This window comes from Euprymna scolopes, chromosome 12, assembly GCF_053919585.1.
Source record: "Euprymna scolopes isolate OS-2025 chromosome 12, ASM5391958v1, whole genome shotgun sequence".
Classification (NCBI taxonomy): domain Eukaryota; kingdom Metazoa; phylum Mollusca; class Cephalopoda; order Sepiida; family Sepiolidae; genus Euprymna; species Euprymna scolopes.
Genome location: NC_136493.1, coordinates 131198986 through 131218222, shown reverse-complemented (window position 1 = coordinate 131218222; position 19237 = coordinate 131198986). Strand labels below are relative to the sequence as shown.

Genomic DNA, 19237 nt, shown 5'->3' with positions numbered 1-19237 from the left:
TATTTTTTATTTATATTTTAATCTAAAGTTTACATTCTAACGAATTAAACAAAATGCCAAGGGAAATAAATCTGTCCGTATTATTCTGCAAGGGAGATAACAAAATATAATTAATAAAAAAAACAAAAAACCTTTATATTCCTTGTGTCATAACAAAGAGATTTATTCCCCTTTGCATCTTGTTAAATTTGTTTAGATTGGTCATATTAATCAATATAAGAGTTTCTATTTCAGCAGAAACTTCGTCTTAAAGAAGGCAGATAATCAAAGTTGCATCAATAAATGAGGAAGTGATGGTGGGGCTACTGGAATGGATAAATTTAAATTGTAAAGAACAGGGTCCTAAATTATAATAGTGTGGGGGGGGGAGAAGTATCTATAAAACTTTAAGGAAATCCTAAACAAATAAAAAAAAATGTAGCTCGGCAATATTTTAAAACCATTTATTTCATACAACGATTGTGTTTAATGTTTTTTTAAATTTTTTTTTTTTTAACAACAGTAGTTTATAAAAACAAATTTAACAAGGTGATAGAAACGATCTTGCAAGGCCATTTTGAAAACAGTGAAGGGAGATGACTCTAAGGGGAGGCATCTGAAAAACTGAAATTTGTTTAAAAATGATTTTTCTTCTTTTTTTTTTATAAAAAAATAAAACTACTCGATCAATTTATATGACTTTTTTTTTGGTGTACAATATTGTCTTACAGTCACGGGTATATACATCATACAGGTTTTTCTTTATTTTTATTCTTTGATATAAAGGGAATTCTGGACAAGGACCTAAAAATGTGCTTGCAGCTTAAATTAAAATGTCCATTTGTGTTGTTCTCTGTTTGCAAGATGGTATTCTCCATGTCTATTCGGTACAACATTTTTCCACCAAATTGAATCTCCACTGATTGGTCAATATGCAAAGTTCTTGGCAATAAATAGCCTCAGAATGAGGCTATTTATCAGACAGGTGGAGGGGGGGGGGCTAGTCTACTGACATACTATATAAGAGATTAATATTGCTTGAAGCATTGTCTAATGCATGTATATAAAGATAATTTATAGGAGGCAATATAATGCAGAGGTGTAAAAGATTGACACAAACTGAATCAAATTTAGACAGAACAGTGGAATGAGCTATGCAGACTCACTTTTATTAATACAATAGAAACATTTTTTATATGTACTTTTAACATTGCATTGTGTGTTTACTTGCATCAGACGTGGTCTGATGGTCTTTCCATATTGTATGATATTTCGGGAACATACCTTCTTCAGATATGTATTCGACTTTAGTTCATTGTAAACATCAGTATTTGGAAATGGTCCATTTAGTCAAGATTGCCCTAATAATTTGAACGGATGTTAAACCAAATATAATGATACGATGCAGTCTGGTGTAGAATGCAATGAAAAATGGAGTGTTGCATTTAATTCTACCAAGACAATTCTCCTTTTCTTTTAGCAATTATAAGAAACCTTTCCAACTGCTGATTGATAGCACTTTTTCTGAGAGTCCGATTTTTAAACACCTCAACCTAGCATCCACAGGCAACATGAATTTGAATAAATACATAGAAGGTGCTGCTAAATCTGCGGCAAAGAAGTTTTTAATATTATTTTTTTTTTTTTACTAAAACATAGTTTAATTAAAACCAAGTTATTTGAGAATAATGTCCAAAACCATTTTTTCTTAGTTAATATGCAATATTTCCAAAACTTTAAAAATGAGATGTAGTGTGCTTGAAGCATTGTGTGAGATAGGTACGTAGATGAGATTTATAAGGCTATCACAATGCAAGGAATGAAATATAGTCAGTGTTGAGGAAAAAAAGATGAAAACCAGTGACAATTTTCAAATCAATATATATATATATATTTATTTATTCAATTGTGAAATGTATCGATATGTCTTACTTAAAGAAGTCTACTGTGTGTGACAATTTTCCATGATCTATTTTTAGGGAGCCCCTTTGTTGAATGGTGGGTGTTACAGATCTATTCAAAGCATGCTAGATAGAATAAAAATAGAATAAATCTGTAACATCCACCATTTGACAAAAGGGTTTCCCCAAAATAAATCATGGAACATTGTCACATACAGTAGACCTCTTTAAGTAAGACATATTGATACATTACACAATTGAATATATAATATATATAAATAAATATGATAATGAGATTTTTGAGTTTGGCAGAAAAAAAACAATACAGGATCGTTTTCTGGTTGAGTTTAGAAGAACAATTCAAATATTATGGAAAACAATGACTTGGGTTCAAAATGTCTGCTTTGGTGTCTGGGAGATGTGTCATTTGGGTCCACCTGTTGTATTTAACTACCAGGCCACCAAGCCAATTATAAGTTAGTTGGACAGATAAATAAATAAAATTGAACCTAGGGAGAGATATGGTCACGAAAGAGGAAGAAAAGAGAAAATGAAAAGAATGAGATAATGGGACAGAGAAAAAAAAAGAAAAGTAGTCAATATGACAGAGGGGTGAAGAGGCCAGTTTTATAAAAACGATCGCATTTTTAGAGTTAGTCTTTTTGCTGGCTGGCATTGGGACGTGCACATCACCCTTGCCCCACCTGGGGGGGGGGACACTCATTAATCACTAATCATTAATCACTCGCTAAGTTGAAAAGCTCTTGTTCTTAGCTGGGAAATTAACTAGATGAACTTAAGTTATACAACCTGCATCATGAAGCTCGGATCAAAGAACTCGACTTTAAACAAGTGTAAAATGATTTATGAATAATTATTTTGTTTGGTTTTTACGAAAATGAACCAGAGTTTTTCTTTGTTTCTCAATTGCCGGCCTGAATGAAGATGCAGTTTATTTCAGGTATGCCCTGAAGCCAGAGGATGTAAGAGATAGACTGGATCCAGCACGAAACCAGAGTGACGGCCGAAATCGTCAATGTTGGCATACGAACTTAGGGTCATGCACATTTCGCGTTCTCTGAGCAGCAGAGAGATATTTTCCAGTGACCAGTGAGAGTCTGGTCACGCTTGAGGAGTCCGCCACTAGACAAGTAAGAATGTAGCCATGCTGGGTTGCATCCATGGTCCTGCGAGCCGGGAGCAATGAACACGGCCAAGAGTACATCACAAGTATGCTCCCATGAACCAGGTTAGTGACGAATGTGGCCAAGCCCTCGGACAAGAGAGAGGGCGTTAGTGTTATAATGAGTATAGATATAGATATATCACTTTTGGGGCAATTTAACAAATGAAGACTCGTTGAAAATTTAATGACCTGAATACACAGTAGTGAGCTACGTGACATTTGCTCTTAAGGTCGCACATGACTGTTTCAAGAAGTGGGGGATCACTTTTCAGTATTAATTTAACCTAAAATGAGCACCCACTTTATGGCTACATTCAAACGTTCATTTTACTTTAAATTGATATAGAAAAGTGATCTCCAACTTTATAATTTCTTCATATCTTGGAAACTACCCGTTTCCTGGGATTTTTACTGTTATTTTTGTTTTCAACACCCTCGAAAACCTCTAATAGTGGTAATTTTAAAGGATTTTTGGGGTGGAAAGATACTACACCTTTATCAATCATAGTCATTTGTTTTCCTAGTTTTGCATATGAATTATAAAATTCATGATATTTCCCCAAAACTTCTGGCCTTTATGGATTGGAGACAGAAACTTGCTGTTATGGTTTCAAATGATCTGAAACCGCTCTCCCTCGACCCAGGACTGCACCATAATAAACAAAGTCACTCTCCCTCGACACTAGTGCACAAGTACATGTATTTGGTGACTTTAATGTCCATCACAAAAACTGGCTTGTATTCTCTACTTACAGACGCAGCGGGCAGCACAACATATAGCTTCTCTATATCTCACTCTGTATCACAAATGGTTACGTTTCCAACTGGTTTCCCTGACCAGCAAGAACACACATCACTTCTAGATCTGTTTTTGACCACAGTTCCCAATGATTGTATAACGAATGCCGACAGCCCACTTGAGAACACTGATCATGCAGTGATAATGGTTGAAATCGCCCTAAACTCTAGAGCCAAAACTGAAGAGCCAGTGCTTAAAACGAGATATTATAAAAAGGCTGACTGGGAAGCCATCAGAGATCTTATCAGAGATGCCCCATGGGGAAATATTTTTTCTCTTCCTGATGAACAGTGCGCAAATGAAACCACTGAATGGTTCAAAACTGCAATTGAAGCACATGTTCCCATGCAGAAATTTTATAGCAAGCCCCACCCTTCGTAATGGTTTACTTCTACTTGCGCAACTGCCATTGCTTAAAGGCAGCATGCATATGACAGATTTAACCGACATAAGTTCAGTTCAAACAGACAGAAGTATATAGAAGCTAGAAGTAACGTTAAGAAAGAAATAGTAACAGCTAAGAGGGAATTTACTGAAACCACTAAAAAACGCATTGAAGCACAAAAATTAGGAACTCATGACTTCTGGAAAATCTACAACAGTGTTGTAAATAATGGGTAATCAACAATTCCCCCACTAACCAACAATCACGAGGTTGTTTGCTTAGCAACCGAGAAGGCTAACATGCTTGCCAGTCGGTTTGCCTCAAACTCCACACTGGACCCTTCCAACCACCCCTAACTCAATTTCCTATGCGGACAGACGCCACGCTAGACGATCTGAAAATCACCTCTGCTCAGGTGCATGCTATCATAAAAAACCTTGACACTTCAAAAGCATGTGGACCTGATCTCATCCCAGCTGTGCTATTAAAAAAGTGCTCAGCCAAAGTAGCTCCAGTTCTCTTCAAACTCTACAACAAATGCCTTAATGAATCTTGCTTTCCGGGCTGTTGGAAAACTGCTTCTGTTGTACCAGTATTCAAGAATACTGGCGAAAGAACTGACCCATTAAATTATCGCCCCATTAGCCTCCTCCCACTTTTTACCAAAATATTTGAGACCTTAATTAACCATGCTCTAGTCCATCACCTTACAGATGCTTAACTTCTGACTGACCAACAATATAGATTTAGGGGAGCCCGTTCCACAGCAGACATCCTAACTGTAATCTCTGAACGTATATACCATTCACTGGACAAAGCGGAGAAGGGCAGAGCGGTAGCTCTAAATATATCTAAAGCTTTTGACAGGGTATGGCATGAGGGTCTTCTCAGTATTTATTCGCTTGTGTTGTTTTTATGTATATATATATATATATTATGACTACTTCATTTAGTCACATAAATTAATATACGAAAGTATTATTTTATGCGTAAACTTTAAGTATTTATTTGAACAGTGCTCAATACATAGGTAGATCTAGGTAGTAAGTTATAAAAATATATATGGCAATTAAGCTACACAGAATATTCCGCGTTTTCATCCACACATAAGCCTGACGAATCCTAACGTGGATGAAACGTGGAATATTCTGTGTAGCTTAATTGCCATATATATTTTTATAACTTTATATATGTATATATATATATATATATATATATACAGTTGTGCCCGATATTATTCATACCCCCCTTGAAAATTGAGTTTATTAGGTGTAACTTTTGTAAGAATTTATTGTTTACGTCCATATTGATACATATTCTTAATAAACCTCTTCTGATCATTTTCGTAATTTTAAAATCTCGGGATACTTGTAATAAAAGAAATATACAGCTATTTATAAAATCTGCAATGTTCAAAAATAATCATACCCCCTTATTTTTTCAGTATTAATCGAGTTTCTGACTGTTTGTTTTCTGTTTGATTCTTATTTTGAATGCTTTTATACAACCTTTGATTAATTTCATTTCGTTTTTTGCATTTTTCAGAAATTAAAATGATATCAACTGAAAACCAATAAAAGAATAAAAATCATTAGAATGGGGAAGAAAAAAGAGCTTAGTAATGATCTTAGGACTAAAATTGTGAATTCACATAAGGATGGTTTAGGTTACAAGTCAATTTTCAAGAAATTTGAGGTCCCTACAGCAACAGTACAGAGCATCATCAAAAAATTCCAGAGCCACCACACAACAAACAACTTGATTGGTAGAGGAAGAAAAAGGAAACTGTCTGCTAGAGCCACCAGGAATATTGTAAGAAGTGTTAATGCAAATCCAACCACCACTAATAAGGACATTTTAGAAAATCTGGAGTCTTCTGGCATAAAAATATCAAGGCAAACATTGCAAAGGACTCTGCATGAAAATGGTCTGAAAGGAAGAAGACCAAGAAGGACTCCATTGCACACCGGAAAACACCTTGCAGCACGTCTAAAGTTTGCTAGGACCCATGTGAATTCTCCAGAGTCCGTTTTCTCAAGTATTTTGTGGACTGACGAAACAAAAATTGAATTGTTTGGCCATATGGATGCTTCTTACGTTTGAAGGAAGAAAGGAGAAGCTTACAACCCAAAGAACACCATACCCACGGTGAAACATGGTGGTGGTAGCCTAATGTTTTGGGGCTCCTTTTCGGCTAGTGGTCCAGGTAGTTTGGTCAAGATAGATGGAACCATGAAGAAGGAGCAATATTTGGAGATACTCAAGAAAAACATTAGACAGGATGCGGAGAAGCTCCATTTAGGACCAAACTGGGTCCTTCAACAGGATAATGATCCAAAACATACTGCCAAAATAGTCAAGAAATGGTTTGAGGATAATCAAATTAATGTTTTGAAATGGCCTAGCCAGAGTCCCGACCTGAACCCTATCGAAAACCTCTGGCACATATTGAAAACTGAGGTTAAAAAGCGGAAACCTAGAAATTTGAGGGATTTGGAGAACTACTGCATTGAAGAATGGTCAAAAATCAGTGTTGATGCTTGTAAAAACCTTGTTGATAAATATCCCAAACGGTTACAGGCAGTTATTAAGAATAAAGGGCATGCTATTGACTATTAGTAAGAGAGGTATGAATAATTTTGAACTAGTGCCATTATTGTTTTTCTTTGTATAATGTTTCAAACTTGCATAATTTATTTATTTGTTGAGTTTAAATTAAATGCTTATGCTTGATTTATTGTTTGAAATCCGTTTAATATTGTCTACCTTCTGGTTTGAGCAATATTCTTATAGAAATCTCAAAGATCCGAGGGGTATGAATAATATCGGGCACAAGTGTATATATAAGTTAAAAATAAAGTGAAACTACAAAATGGATTAAGGGAGATAACTCCTTCGTTTTTCTCTTTGCGCATGTCGGACTTTATTTTCATGGCTGGTTTCATTCTCCTCTTTGAAAAGTAAGTTTGTAAGTATTTTGTAGGAAAACAAACGGAAAGAAGAAAAACTTAATCTTATGTGATCGTATATTTATATTTATTTATATCTATAAAGACTATTATGAGAATATTTTTAGTTAAATTAAGTTAATTTTTTCCAAGAAAAAGAAAAGGAATAAAAAGTAAAGAAACTTCAGTTTCCAATTTTTTGTTTTTTAATAAAAAAAAAACAACAAAAATCGTGTTCATTATTTAATTTACGTGATTGATCTTTATTGATTTTTCGACTCGTCTCTCTTTTAGTTAGTTTTAAAGAGTAAAAATCTTTGGTATGCTAACATTTTACGAATCGTGCTATTTTTTTAGATGAGATTTACAGGTTTAATTCAATTTTTATGGTATGTTTGGTTTATCAAGTGAAAGTACGGAGTAGTTAAGAAAACAACCTCTTTCCCCTATGTTAAAAATAAGTTTCGATTAATTTTTAGATTAGGTCCACCTCCACAATGTTCTTGTAAATGACGATTTTAAAGGTTTTCGACTATGCTGAATACGGAAATCGCATTGAAATTTTGCAGAAATATGCAGTTATCGAGATATAAAAAGTTGGCGGCTATCTTTTTTACGCGCGTGCGCGCGCCATAAACAAGTTTATGTGCGTAACAAAGATGGCCGCCAAAGAATACAATGCATAATACAACTTTTTATATATTGATAACTGCTTATTTCTGCCAAATGTCAATGCGATTTCCATATTCAGCATAGTCGAAAACCTTTAAAAGTCGTAATTTAAAAGAAAATTGTGGAGGTGGAGGTGGACCTAAACAAAAGAAAATACCTAAGTTTCTAAATAATCACGATACTATTTTAGCACCATCCGTAAATCGCAGAAGTACCAAAATTTGTTATGTAAAATTTTCTTTTTAATCGATCTGTCATCGTCGGCCAGTGTCTGATCGATGTCGGGTATTTACTTCTCTTCCACAGTGAGAAATGTGACACAAGGGTCGAGAAAAGTGGGATTGAAATGTCAGCATCCCGAGGAAGAGCACTCTAACCTGCAAAAAATGCTTGGGACAGCAGCGTCGGCCGGTAGGGGCGCTGCAGGCGATTAGCGATAAACTAGCCCCTTCTCAAAGAGAGAAGGCAAAGCCCGGGATGCTGATATGACCCATTTTTCTTGTACATTAAGATTATCTGAGCCAGATGTTTTAACTTTAGTTAAGTCTATTCATCAATTTAGCACTTCTTTTTTATTTAATTCTTTCATATAAGCTGACTCGCTATCAGTTTGCAAAGTTCGCTACTTGAAACGTTAATTTTAAATAATAAATATTTTGTTTAATTTTATCACAAGTTACGTAAATTCATCTAGTTAAAAAAAAAAAAAAAAGTGGACCTTGTATTTACTTTCAGCAACTTTCCCTTATTTTGTCCTTTAGTCCTCACATTCCATGAACGATGTTACTGACAAAGAGGGGAGAAATGCTGTTTTCTGGGCCCATTTAACATTTATTCATTCTTATCTTTAAAGCTTTTTTTTTTTTTTTACTAGTGTCACCACTTATCAAGGATTAATGGCCACTCGAGGATAAGGGTTAATGAATGATACAACGGTCGGGTGGTCACCGAGACAACAGCATAGTAATCATTAATGGTGTAAATTGGGTATATTATTTAAGAGGACGGTTTAATAAGAACTTGTTTACATCAGACTTGAAGATAACCATATTCTTGTAAGCCAAAAAGCAAGCCAGCGAAACAGAGTTACACAGGTGGGTAATTCTAGGAAAGAAGTTTTGTTCATGGAATCTGTGTTTAGATTTAGGCAGAGATAGAGAGAAGGATAAATTGTTGATAGTGGTTGTGGCTAATCAAGTGTTTTTATGAAAGTCTCGTAATGATGGGGGGACCATATATTGAAGCTTAGACGATCATCTGTCATGAAAATAATGATAGAGCAGAGACAAGCTCACCAGCATATTTTTTGTGAGAAAGAGGTTGCAGGTGGGACCACGTGTTTGGCCCTGACAGACTGCCAACCCCCAACATTGTGTGCCATGGATTTTTTGTTTAACTTCTTATTGGCGTATCGTCATTTTGTCACTGGCGACTGTCGATGGAAACACACGAGTCCACAAAGTAGAAATATTAAAATAAAACAAACATGAAAAACGCAAACGCCAATGTTTCACATATATTTGACGATTGGACTTATGAGTGTGTGTGTCTTCTCTGCGTTCTATCAATGTTACGTTCATATGTCAGCCACAATTTGTCTCAATCTGTTTTTCTGTCAGTTCTAAAATCTGTCCCTCTGTTGTCCAATGCTGCGCATCCATCGCAAACGGCAGCTAGCTGTCAACTGTGTTCTCGGCATCGCTATCTGAAGTCCCCCACCTCGGCTACCCGGAAGCTGTCCTTCCTCTCTAAGTATCTCATTGATACCCCCCGTCAAGTGTTGTTGGTTCCCTTTGTTACCTGTTCTGTAGGTTTCTATTGTCATAGTCAAATCTAGAAGGCTCAATCTAAAAATACCTACAGATTCATTATTTGCTACTTCCAATCTTTGTGTATTATAAGACATTTCCTGTCTGTCTATTGCACTTAGTGACTCAGGTACACCTCATAGTATCACACAGGAATAAAATAAAATAGCCAAAAAGGTAAAATAAATGTAAAAACCTGGATACCAAGCCATGGTGGCATTCCAGGAAATGAGAAAACAGACAAACTGGCTAGAGACGCCACAAACCAAAAAATAAAATAAAAAAAATAAAAGAAAAAATATCACAGACAGACCTGAAAAGAAAAATTAATGAATATCTGGAATACAGGTGGCAAGAAGAATGGCACAAACGCATGAGCATCAGCCAAGAATCAGAAATGAAAATAAAAAACTTTGAAGGGAAGAAGAGAGGAGATAGTACTGAACCAAAGAAAAATCTGTCACACAAACTAACTCATTCCTACCTAATCAAAGTGGAGGAGGCACCAAACTGCACATTGCAACCAATAAATAGCAATCAAACATTTACTGACAGAATGTAGATGGCACAAACACATTCGGAAGAAATATTTTGGAACAGTAAGAAGTGGACCCTCAATAAATTGTAAAGTACTTAAAAGAAGCCAATTTATTCAAACGCTTGTAAACTAAACGAATATCGTTTTACTTTAGAAAAACAAACTTTTCAGGAAATTTAAAGCATCTTGCTTCTTAAGACAAACAAGAGATTTAAAACATCTTTCCAAGAAATCGACAGTTTTTCTATATCAAAAACCTTTTCTTGGCATTAAACGACCCTTAGAGGTTAAAATGCCATTAAACAAACACACTCACTCAACATCTAAACTGTCAAAAACTTGACTCCCTATCTTCCTGTCTTCTATTCCTCTCATATACAAATTAATGCCACATGTATATAAAGAACCTGACTACAAACTTTTCTTTTTCTCTTTTTCCTTTCCTGATCTTGTCACGTGACAGGCTAAACAGAGGTACTTGTGTGATTTGAATCTTCTATTACAGGGCAATAATTTTTCATTTAAGCTTAATGATAAGACTGAGTTATCTCCCTTACATTTTGATGTTTCTTTTCTATCTTTTTATGACTTACACAGTTACAGTTCTGAATTTTTAAATGAGGACTGATTGTAATTGTCTGTATTTTTGAGACGAGGTGTTTTCATTGATTGAGATTGTCGGACTGACTTCCTCATCTTGGTTGTTATTGTCACAACGTTTCGGCCGTTTTGCCCTCTGGCCTTCGTCAGGTGTTTTGTATCAAACTGGGGAACCGTTTGTTAGGAGTCTCGAACCCAACCTTTATTATTATTACGGGGGTACTGTGTTCGGACTCCAGCTAGGCTTTGGGACATAGTTGCTGATTCTCTGTTTTGAATGTTACTTTTTCACTGCCTTCGTTCAGGATTGAACTCAGCACCTTTGAGTAACTGTAAACTTTGATACAACATCTAGGACCACTCGGCCATATGTCACTAGGAATGCCAAACTATCTACGGAGCCAGTAACTTTTCTCCATCCTTTTACAAGATGGTGACTAGCATGCCTGACAAAGGTCGGAGGTTACATCAACCAAAATATTGCACAAATAACACTCAAGATGAGAACAATAGTTTCATCAAAACCAGTAATACACATTTTTTTGTTTTTGATTTTGAAAATTTAAACTCAAATGTCATTAATAATAATGAACCAAAGTTTCTGATGAGCGGATAAGATAAATATTTCTAAACTTCTGAGGAATTTCTTTATTAGCCTTCATCAGAGAAGAATCTATCCAGTAATCAGTTATTTATCTCCCTCTCATGGTGAGATGATGTGACACAAGGATCAAAAAGTAGGATTGAAAAGCCACCACCTCAGAGAAAAAGCACTCTTGCCTATGAAAAATGCTGGGCAGTCCAGTCTGTATGCGATCAGCAATTAAAATAACCCGCTTCTCACAGAGAGAAAGCAAAGCCTGGGAGAGTAGACCTCCCAGAGCTGCACAGGACTGTCCTTTCAAAAATGGCATAGACTTTGTTGGCTTTGGGGATGATGGGAAAAAAATCAGTATCCAATAATCCGTTAAATCCCAAACTGAAATAGAAAGCATCAAAATACTGTTATGCTAGAGAGCTAGAAACACACATAATGTATCAAGTTACAAGCAAAGAAATTTTGTTGATAAATAATTAAAACGAAATGGGATGCTTAATTTATGAAAATAGTGATGAAATGTTAGTTCTTTAAGCACATTTAAAAACTTGGCTGTTGCGAAAAAGGTGGGCTCTCTCTACCGTGCGAGAAAGCTACTTATGCCTAAAAGTATCCTGTACTTCTAGAAGGCCACCATTTGCCCAAGTATGGAGTACTGTTGTCACATTTGGACTGGTGTATCTGCTACTAGTCTCTTACTCCTGGACAGCGTTCAAAAGAGAGTCGCCAATCTGATAGGTCCTGGATTGTCATCTCAGCTTCAGCCTCTGTCCCATCGACGAAATGTTGCATCCCTCTGCCTGTTCTCCAAGTATTTTAATGGTGAATGCTCTGGCGAACTAAAAGCACTTGTACCCCGTTGACATAAATACTCTGACAAACCCAACAAGCAGTCAAATCCCACCCCTTCATATAGTAGAGATCCCGAGGTGTAAGAAGGCCTTCTACTCCAATAATTTCTTCCCCAGAACTGCTAGACTCTGGAACTTCCTTCCGGGATTCTGCTTTCCCAACTGTACTGACATGCAGAAGTTCAAGTGTAGTGTGAAGAGATATCTTGCTGCTCACCTCCCTTCATAGTATCCCTGCAACTTACATCCCCGATAGTAGCCCCTTACTTCAAAGTGGCACTGTGCCTTGTTTGGGGTGAAAATTGAATTTTTTTTTTAAATTCTGAATAAATAAAAAAGTCTTCTAAGTGTTGTGTTTGTTCATATTTTTTATGACTTTTTTTTAACTTTATTAAACATTTTCTAATACACACCATATTTTTACTGTTTTCTTTCTAGATAAATATCACCATGGACCAACAACAAATTCAACCTAGAGGTAAGTAGCAATTGATTATATATATATATATATATATATAATGTGGACTGTACTTTTGTATAAGCAGTATCGCCTGAGGAGGTATCTAGTTACTTGTAATGGGATAACCGAAACATGCATATGAATGTATAGCAACATATTAATATTTATGTAGAACAAATAAAAGGTATATCTTGCCCTACTTTGGTATTGAGCACTCTTGTATGAACCTCATTAAAAATTCATTAATTGTTTCACCTCTGAAAAATATTAACCTGGAATAATTATATATATACATATATAGATATAGATATTTTTTATATTTTGTTTACAGAAAGTTTTAGATGAGATACATCATTGGTACTGTCAGTTTCAAACCTGATAACTAGGGACTGTTTTAGATACCTATATCATGCTCTCTTCAGCCAATACTCATCATTATAAATAGTACACTCTTATTTTCGGATTTTCCTTATAATTGAGCACTCTGCTTGATTTCTTTCTCCCCAAAAAATCTAATATATATATATGTACACACACAATGATTGAGAAAAAAAATACCCTATTTTGTTTTTCATCCCAAAGTTGGACTACAAATTTATATATTTTTCAGGTGGTGTAGACAGCCAGCCCGAGAGATTCTTTTAACACAAATATAGTTTCAACTAAACACTACATTACTCAGCACTGAATACAAATCATTGAGGCATACTTTGCTACAAGATCAGTTCTTTTTACACGGTAGCAGTGCAGGATAGGTTTTGGCATGAACAATGTACCTGGAGAAAGACGATTTGATGTTCGGTGGCAAAATTTCAGGAGACAGGAAGTGTGACAGATACGTGCAAATACCACAGTGTTAATTGATAACATTCAAATTTTACGGGAACAACTTGAGGAATCCTCCAGAAAATCAACATGCTATCTCTCACATGAACTTTTGACATCAGTTTTGAAGATTCCCCATGATGATCTGAGTATATCTCCTTATAAAATTTAGATCTTGCAGAGGTGAAACAATCACAATCAAAACAGAACAAGAAATAAAGTGAAGTTATTGAAGGATTGATAATGACCCTAGCTTGTTGGATTTGATTTTCTTTAGTGACGAGGCTCACTGCCAATTGAGCAGGCATATCAACAAGCAGAATAAGTGCTTCTGGGCTCAAGCTCATCCTCTTGAACATACCTATCATTCTCTTAGCTAACAGAAAGTGATTGTACTGTGTCCCATCAGACGAAATAGCATTATCGAACCATACTTCTGTTAGAAGGAGGATGAGAATTGGATGATGGTGAACACAGAGTATTACATTGCACTTATGTGAATAAAGTTCATTTCTGCACTGATAAAGTTTCAATTTCAATCAGATTTGAAGGATACAATCTTTCATCATTTAGCTACTATTTAGTAAAAATATTTTCTAAACATCTTGTGGAAAAAATTTGAGGTAAAAGAAAAAAAAATAAGGCACTAAGTTGGTGAGATTTTCGAAGTTAGACCTAAATATAAATGCATCTAACAAATCAATATTTATTCTATTTAGCAAAGAAAGTGTTTTATTTTTTATTATTTTTTTAAACTGATTAGGAATACTGTTAAAATATGCTCACTTATGTTGGCTTTCATATAAAATCTCTTGTTTTTTTTTGTTAAAATAAATATAAACTATTTGTCGGTAATATATTTTTATATTGCCCGCCTAATTAAAATATTGTTCTAGTTCAATAGTTCAATGATGCAAGCAACGATATCAGCATAACAATATTGGATACTACTTGCATACTGATAACAGCCTCAGTACATGTAAAATATTTACACTGAAAACATGTATAGTTACAATCACTGTCAATAATTTTTCTTTCTTCCTCGATGTACTTGGAACTAAACAAAACTTCCATGAGCTGACTTTCTTTCCAAGAACTGTCTGTGGAACATAATAGCACAGGGCTGCTTCCCGACTGATATAACGTAGTTGTTTTTTAGTTCAATGTAAGCAAATTCTTGTTGAATCTTCCTCTTAAATCAAAGTCTATCCAGTTTAAACCATTGTCTTCAATCAAGATGTTTGTCTCATTGTCCACCTAACGAGTGTTGTTTGAAATGTTGTTTGAAATGTTGGTCAACCATGAAGTAATTGTATTTCTTCTGTTTCTATTTCAGGTCAGAAAAGAACGATAGTTGATATTCAGACTGGGAAACGGCGGATTGATCAGCCTCAAGAAAAGATCCCGACTCTTATGTAAGTTAAGCATTCAGTTTCCTATTGTTCAATAATCATCATCATCATCATCTGTTTAATGACTGTTTTACATGCTGGCATGCTTGGAACCATGGCCTACATAGATAGAAGGCTGTTCCACTAAAGTCATGTTACCTGTTGACATTGCAGAATAAAGTATAATGGCCATGGTTAGGCGATAGACGGCTATTATGACGGTAGTCATTTTCTGTTTCAATTTTCAAAAAAAATTATTGAAAGATTTATAAAACTTGTCCAAAGCTGGGTGTTTTTCTTTTCTGAAAAATAAAGGAATTATTTTACATTTTTGGGCATGTGCAATTAAAAGAGGGTATTTTTTTGCCAGGAAAATATTATAGGAAGTTTTATATTTTAAAAGTTTATTTAAATATTAATTTAAAAATGCACTCAGTTTTTAATTTTATTTAACACTAGCAGTCCAGCTCAGCTTTGCTCGGGCCCTATGTATTGTTCATAACTTTACGTGCATATGTATATATATATATTAAAAAGTTTGACTCATGTCCAGGTAATCTACATCTAAAATTTCAATTGTTTAGACCCAAAATTGGCAGAGGAGTTTGGTAGAATCTGCAAAGGTTAACTCTTTCAACTTTGACCTCTTTAGCAGCCAAATTTTTGCCCAAAAACTGATTAAAAAGCTTGCTGCATGTTTGAATACTCTGTGTAAAATTTCAAATGTTTAGATCAAAAATTAGCTGAATAGTTTGCTAGAAACCACAAAGGTCAAATGCTTTTTAGCTTTGACCTCAATTTTGATGCCTTAATATTTGTTTTGGGCTCAAATCAAATTAAAAAGTTTGATCCATGTTCAAGTAACCTACATCTAAAATTTCAAGTGTTTAAACCCAAAATTGGTGGAGGAGTTTGATAAGAGTTTTCAAAGGTCAAATCGTTGAACTTTGATCCTTTGATAGCCAAATTTCTTGCCGGAAACTGATTAAAAAGAGTTTCTTAAATCTCAATACCTCTTATGTCAAATCTTGAGTCTGTAGACTGAAAATTGACAGAGTAGTTTGGTAGGGAAATGTACACACAGACAGACAATGTCACTTTTATAGATATATATGATTTGTTTTTATAATACTTGCTTTTTATTTTTTTATACAGCAAACATGTTGAATTACTTTTCTTTAACTGTATATTTTCTTAAAATGATCTACAAAAATAAAAGTGACTGTTTGGTCAGAAAGTTGAAAATTCATTTTAAACAAAAACTTTTTACATGAGATTTTTTTTTTTCAGTCTGTTCTCTTAATAATAAATAATTTTTATCATATATATTTTTGAATTTATTGTTGGTTTTCAATGAAGGATGGGATCAGAAAACTTTAAAATTTTAGCCTAGATTGTGACTTAATTTCTTTCTTTTAAATTCATTAAATCCTGGTAAAACTGTGTGTGCATATAAAAAGCAATAGACAATATGCAGTGCCGAAATGAAAGGAAAGTTTGAAGAGACAATATCAGATGTAGAATTAAACTCTTCATCCATAGAGGTAGACAATAAAATGAGAGAAAAGTTTGAAGGAGAGGAAGTGGTTGACCTATCCTAATCACACCTAAACCCTGAAGTGGAAACAGACTCTCCATTTTTAGAAGTAAACGATATTTATAGTTACAACAGCACTGTCACTGGTAGTATTATCACACTAGAGTCAACCATGAGTAAATGTGAAAATAATTAAACTACTCCACTCTATAATGAGACGTTAATCGAACCAAGCTAGACTTTTCATGTGTTGAAATAGACAACACTCCTAGCAGTGACGAACCCATTACTAGCATCAGCACTTTGTGATAATTGACCGTTAGTGAGCAGTGGAAGCAGGATATAATGATTCTGTTGAGCTGACGGACAATGAAATTCAGGCGACTTAACACAACAGCGGTAGTTTAAAAGTCATAATTGGTAGTGGCAAAAGTTCTGTTACTGAAGATGATAGACAAGATTTTGAGGATGAGAGTGAGAGAACTGATGGCTGTGAAAGAAAGTCACAATTTTTCTATCATGATTATACGGCCAAATGTTATAATGATAAACTTTCCAGCAGAGATAAGGAACGAATAGTTTACCTGAATAACAGAAGAAAATGACAGGGAGTTAATCATACTAATACTGCTATTACTACCATTACCGCTATCATTGCTACCATAATTAGGAAATGGGACCCACAGTATTCTGAGAGTTGTAAGAACCAGACAAGTTAACTGGTCTGTCTCCTGGCTTTTTCTTGCATAGATAATTTTTTTTTTTTTGTAAGACATATTATAAATTGTTTCTCGGCGTCCGCGAGCGATAATACATGCATTTATGCAAGTGTGATCATGCTGTAGATTCCAGGTGCAGTTACTGTTTTTAGACATAATTTATGTCACGTACTATAATAACGTAAATGCAAACATTGTACGAGCTTTAATATGCCATAATAATGTGAATGCATGCATTTAGTGCCATTACATGGTTTCATTAAATAGCTGTCATTAAATTGTTAAAACTTGTTGAACTTAGGAGAAAACGATATGTCATAAACACTACATTTCCTAACCTATTAGAAAAATGTCATATCACCGAATACATCATATCGAACTTAGAACTATAGACGCGTCTAGAGAGTGAACATTGCAAGAGCTATTCCAATTATTATTAAGCCTCCCACTGAAAAACCGCGCATGTGCTTACATGCTGGCAAACACACTGCAGTGGGATTCGAAGGAGTGCAATTGATTACTAGGATTACTAGTATATACTGAACGCACAAACAAAATGACATTTTCTATGTTATGATCAAGTGCTGAGTCGTTCTTTAACAATATTTCCAGAAACATTACCTATGTATAAATCAGCCCCCAAAAAATAACCTTAAAATCGTCTCCCAGAAATTCAACTAGGAGACGATTTTAAGGTTATTTTTTTGGGTCGATATACGGTACATTCCACAGTTTTGGACTAAAGGTGGATACAAATAGCGAGTTCATGTGCAGGAAGCAAAGTTAAGTCTGAGTATGTGTTCCCTGCCTGAGCATGGCATCTGCAGTTTCTGGTCCTATCGGAAAGTTTTGCTTTAGTCTCTTAGCAAGTCGAGTGAATGCTCCCCTGCTCCTGCTAGTAGGAAACCTCCAAGATGTCCACTTTTTTTTTTTTAATTTTTTTTCATCCTTGGCCTCTCCCAAATTGCATTCATTTTAGAAAAAACATCACCCATTCTCCCGACTCTCCACCTTCCATTTTCTTTCTTTATTCTTACCCTATATAGAGATTGACCTGTTTTCAGTTTAAAAGAAATCGCAAAATAGTGGGTAGTCTATTAGAAATGGTTGGAAGGGTCTTATTAACCAAATTTAAAAATTTTTTTTTGTTTTTCCCACTACATGCTAATCAAATGATTGTATATAAACGTCTTTATTTATGGTAAAAAAAATTATTGGAACGCTTTGAGATATTTAAGTAGGACAGACCCTGGAGTAAATGTGGTATTATGGTGATTAATGATTCTAACAACAATGTCCAAAGACACCAATTTTTTTCACACACTTGTGCCTAATTTGTTGCTAATGTAAATTTTTAATATTTTGGCTAATAAACATTTTAAAGTGTAGTATCTTTAAATAAGAAAATCAAATTTTATAAGCATCAGGAGTTACTGTCTCATCCACCATTATGAAAAATATCTATTAAAAAAGGGGGGAAGGGATAACTCAACAATAATTCAAAACTTGTGAGATTTATGCTGTAATGCCTCCGAATTTCCATTGCTTAAAAATTATTTTCTTTATTAAAATAAAACTACTTGATTAATTTATGTGATTTTTGGAATATGATATTTTCATTTTGTCACCGGTACATACATCATACACATTTTTCTTTGTTTTTTTTTTTGTTTTTTTTTTGTTTTTTTTATTCTGGGAAAGAACTCAAATTTTTATCACAAAATTCTTTCAAAATTTTCTTTAAATCAAACTTATTTACTGTTGTTGTGTGTGTTTATTTTTGTTATTTTCTTTTCTCAATTTTTAATAATTAATTTTACTTTTATTCCACAGAGATCAGCAATATAACAATGAAGGCACTTACAACGATATTCTTGAGTTGTTAACAGCAAAATTCCTGCATGAAGAGAAAGGAGTTTTTTTGAAAGGAAAGGTAACGAGAATATATTTTATATATATGTATATATATATATATATATATATATACATATTTTTTTTTTAATTACATTTTCACCCCAAACAAGGCAAATTGCCACTTTG

General features: G+C 34.5%; 1 protein-coding gene across 3 annotated transcripts in view; it reads left to right on the top strand.

Moving 5' to 3' along the window:
- Positions 1 to 19237, top strand: part of LOC145291485 (uncharacterized) — a 139439-nt gene that overhangs the window by 81031 nt on the left and 39171 nt on the right. For 2 of the 3 annotated variants that reach the window (XM_080137368.1, XM_080137366.1), the window contains exons 2-4: positions 12704 to 12743; positions 14887 to 14965; positions 19031 to 19130. In XM_080137368.1, the coding sequence (XP_079993494.1) occupies positions 12716 to 12743; positions 14887 to 14965; positions 19031 to 19130 (207 nt within the window). In that variant the 5' untranslated portion in view covers positions 12704 to 12715. Of the gene's footprint in view, positions 1 to 7176; positions 7211 to 12703; positions 12744 to 14886; positions 14966 to 19030; positions 19131 to 19237 lie in introns of those variants that run through there. The other variant, XM_080137369.1, reaches the window with a different exon arrangement.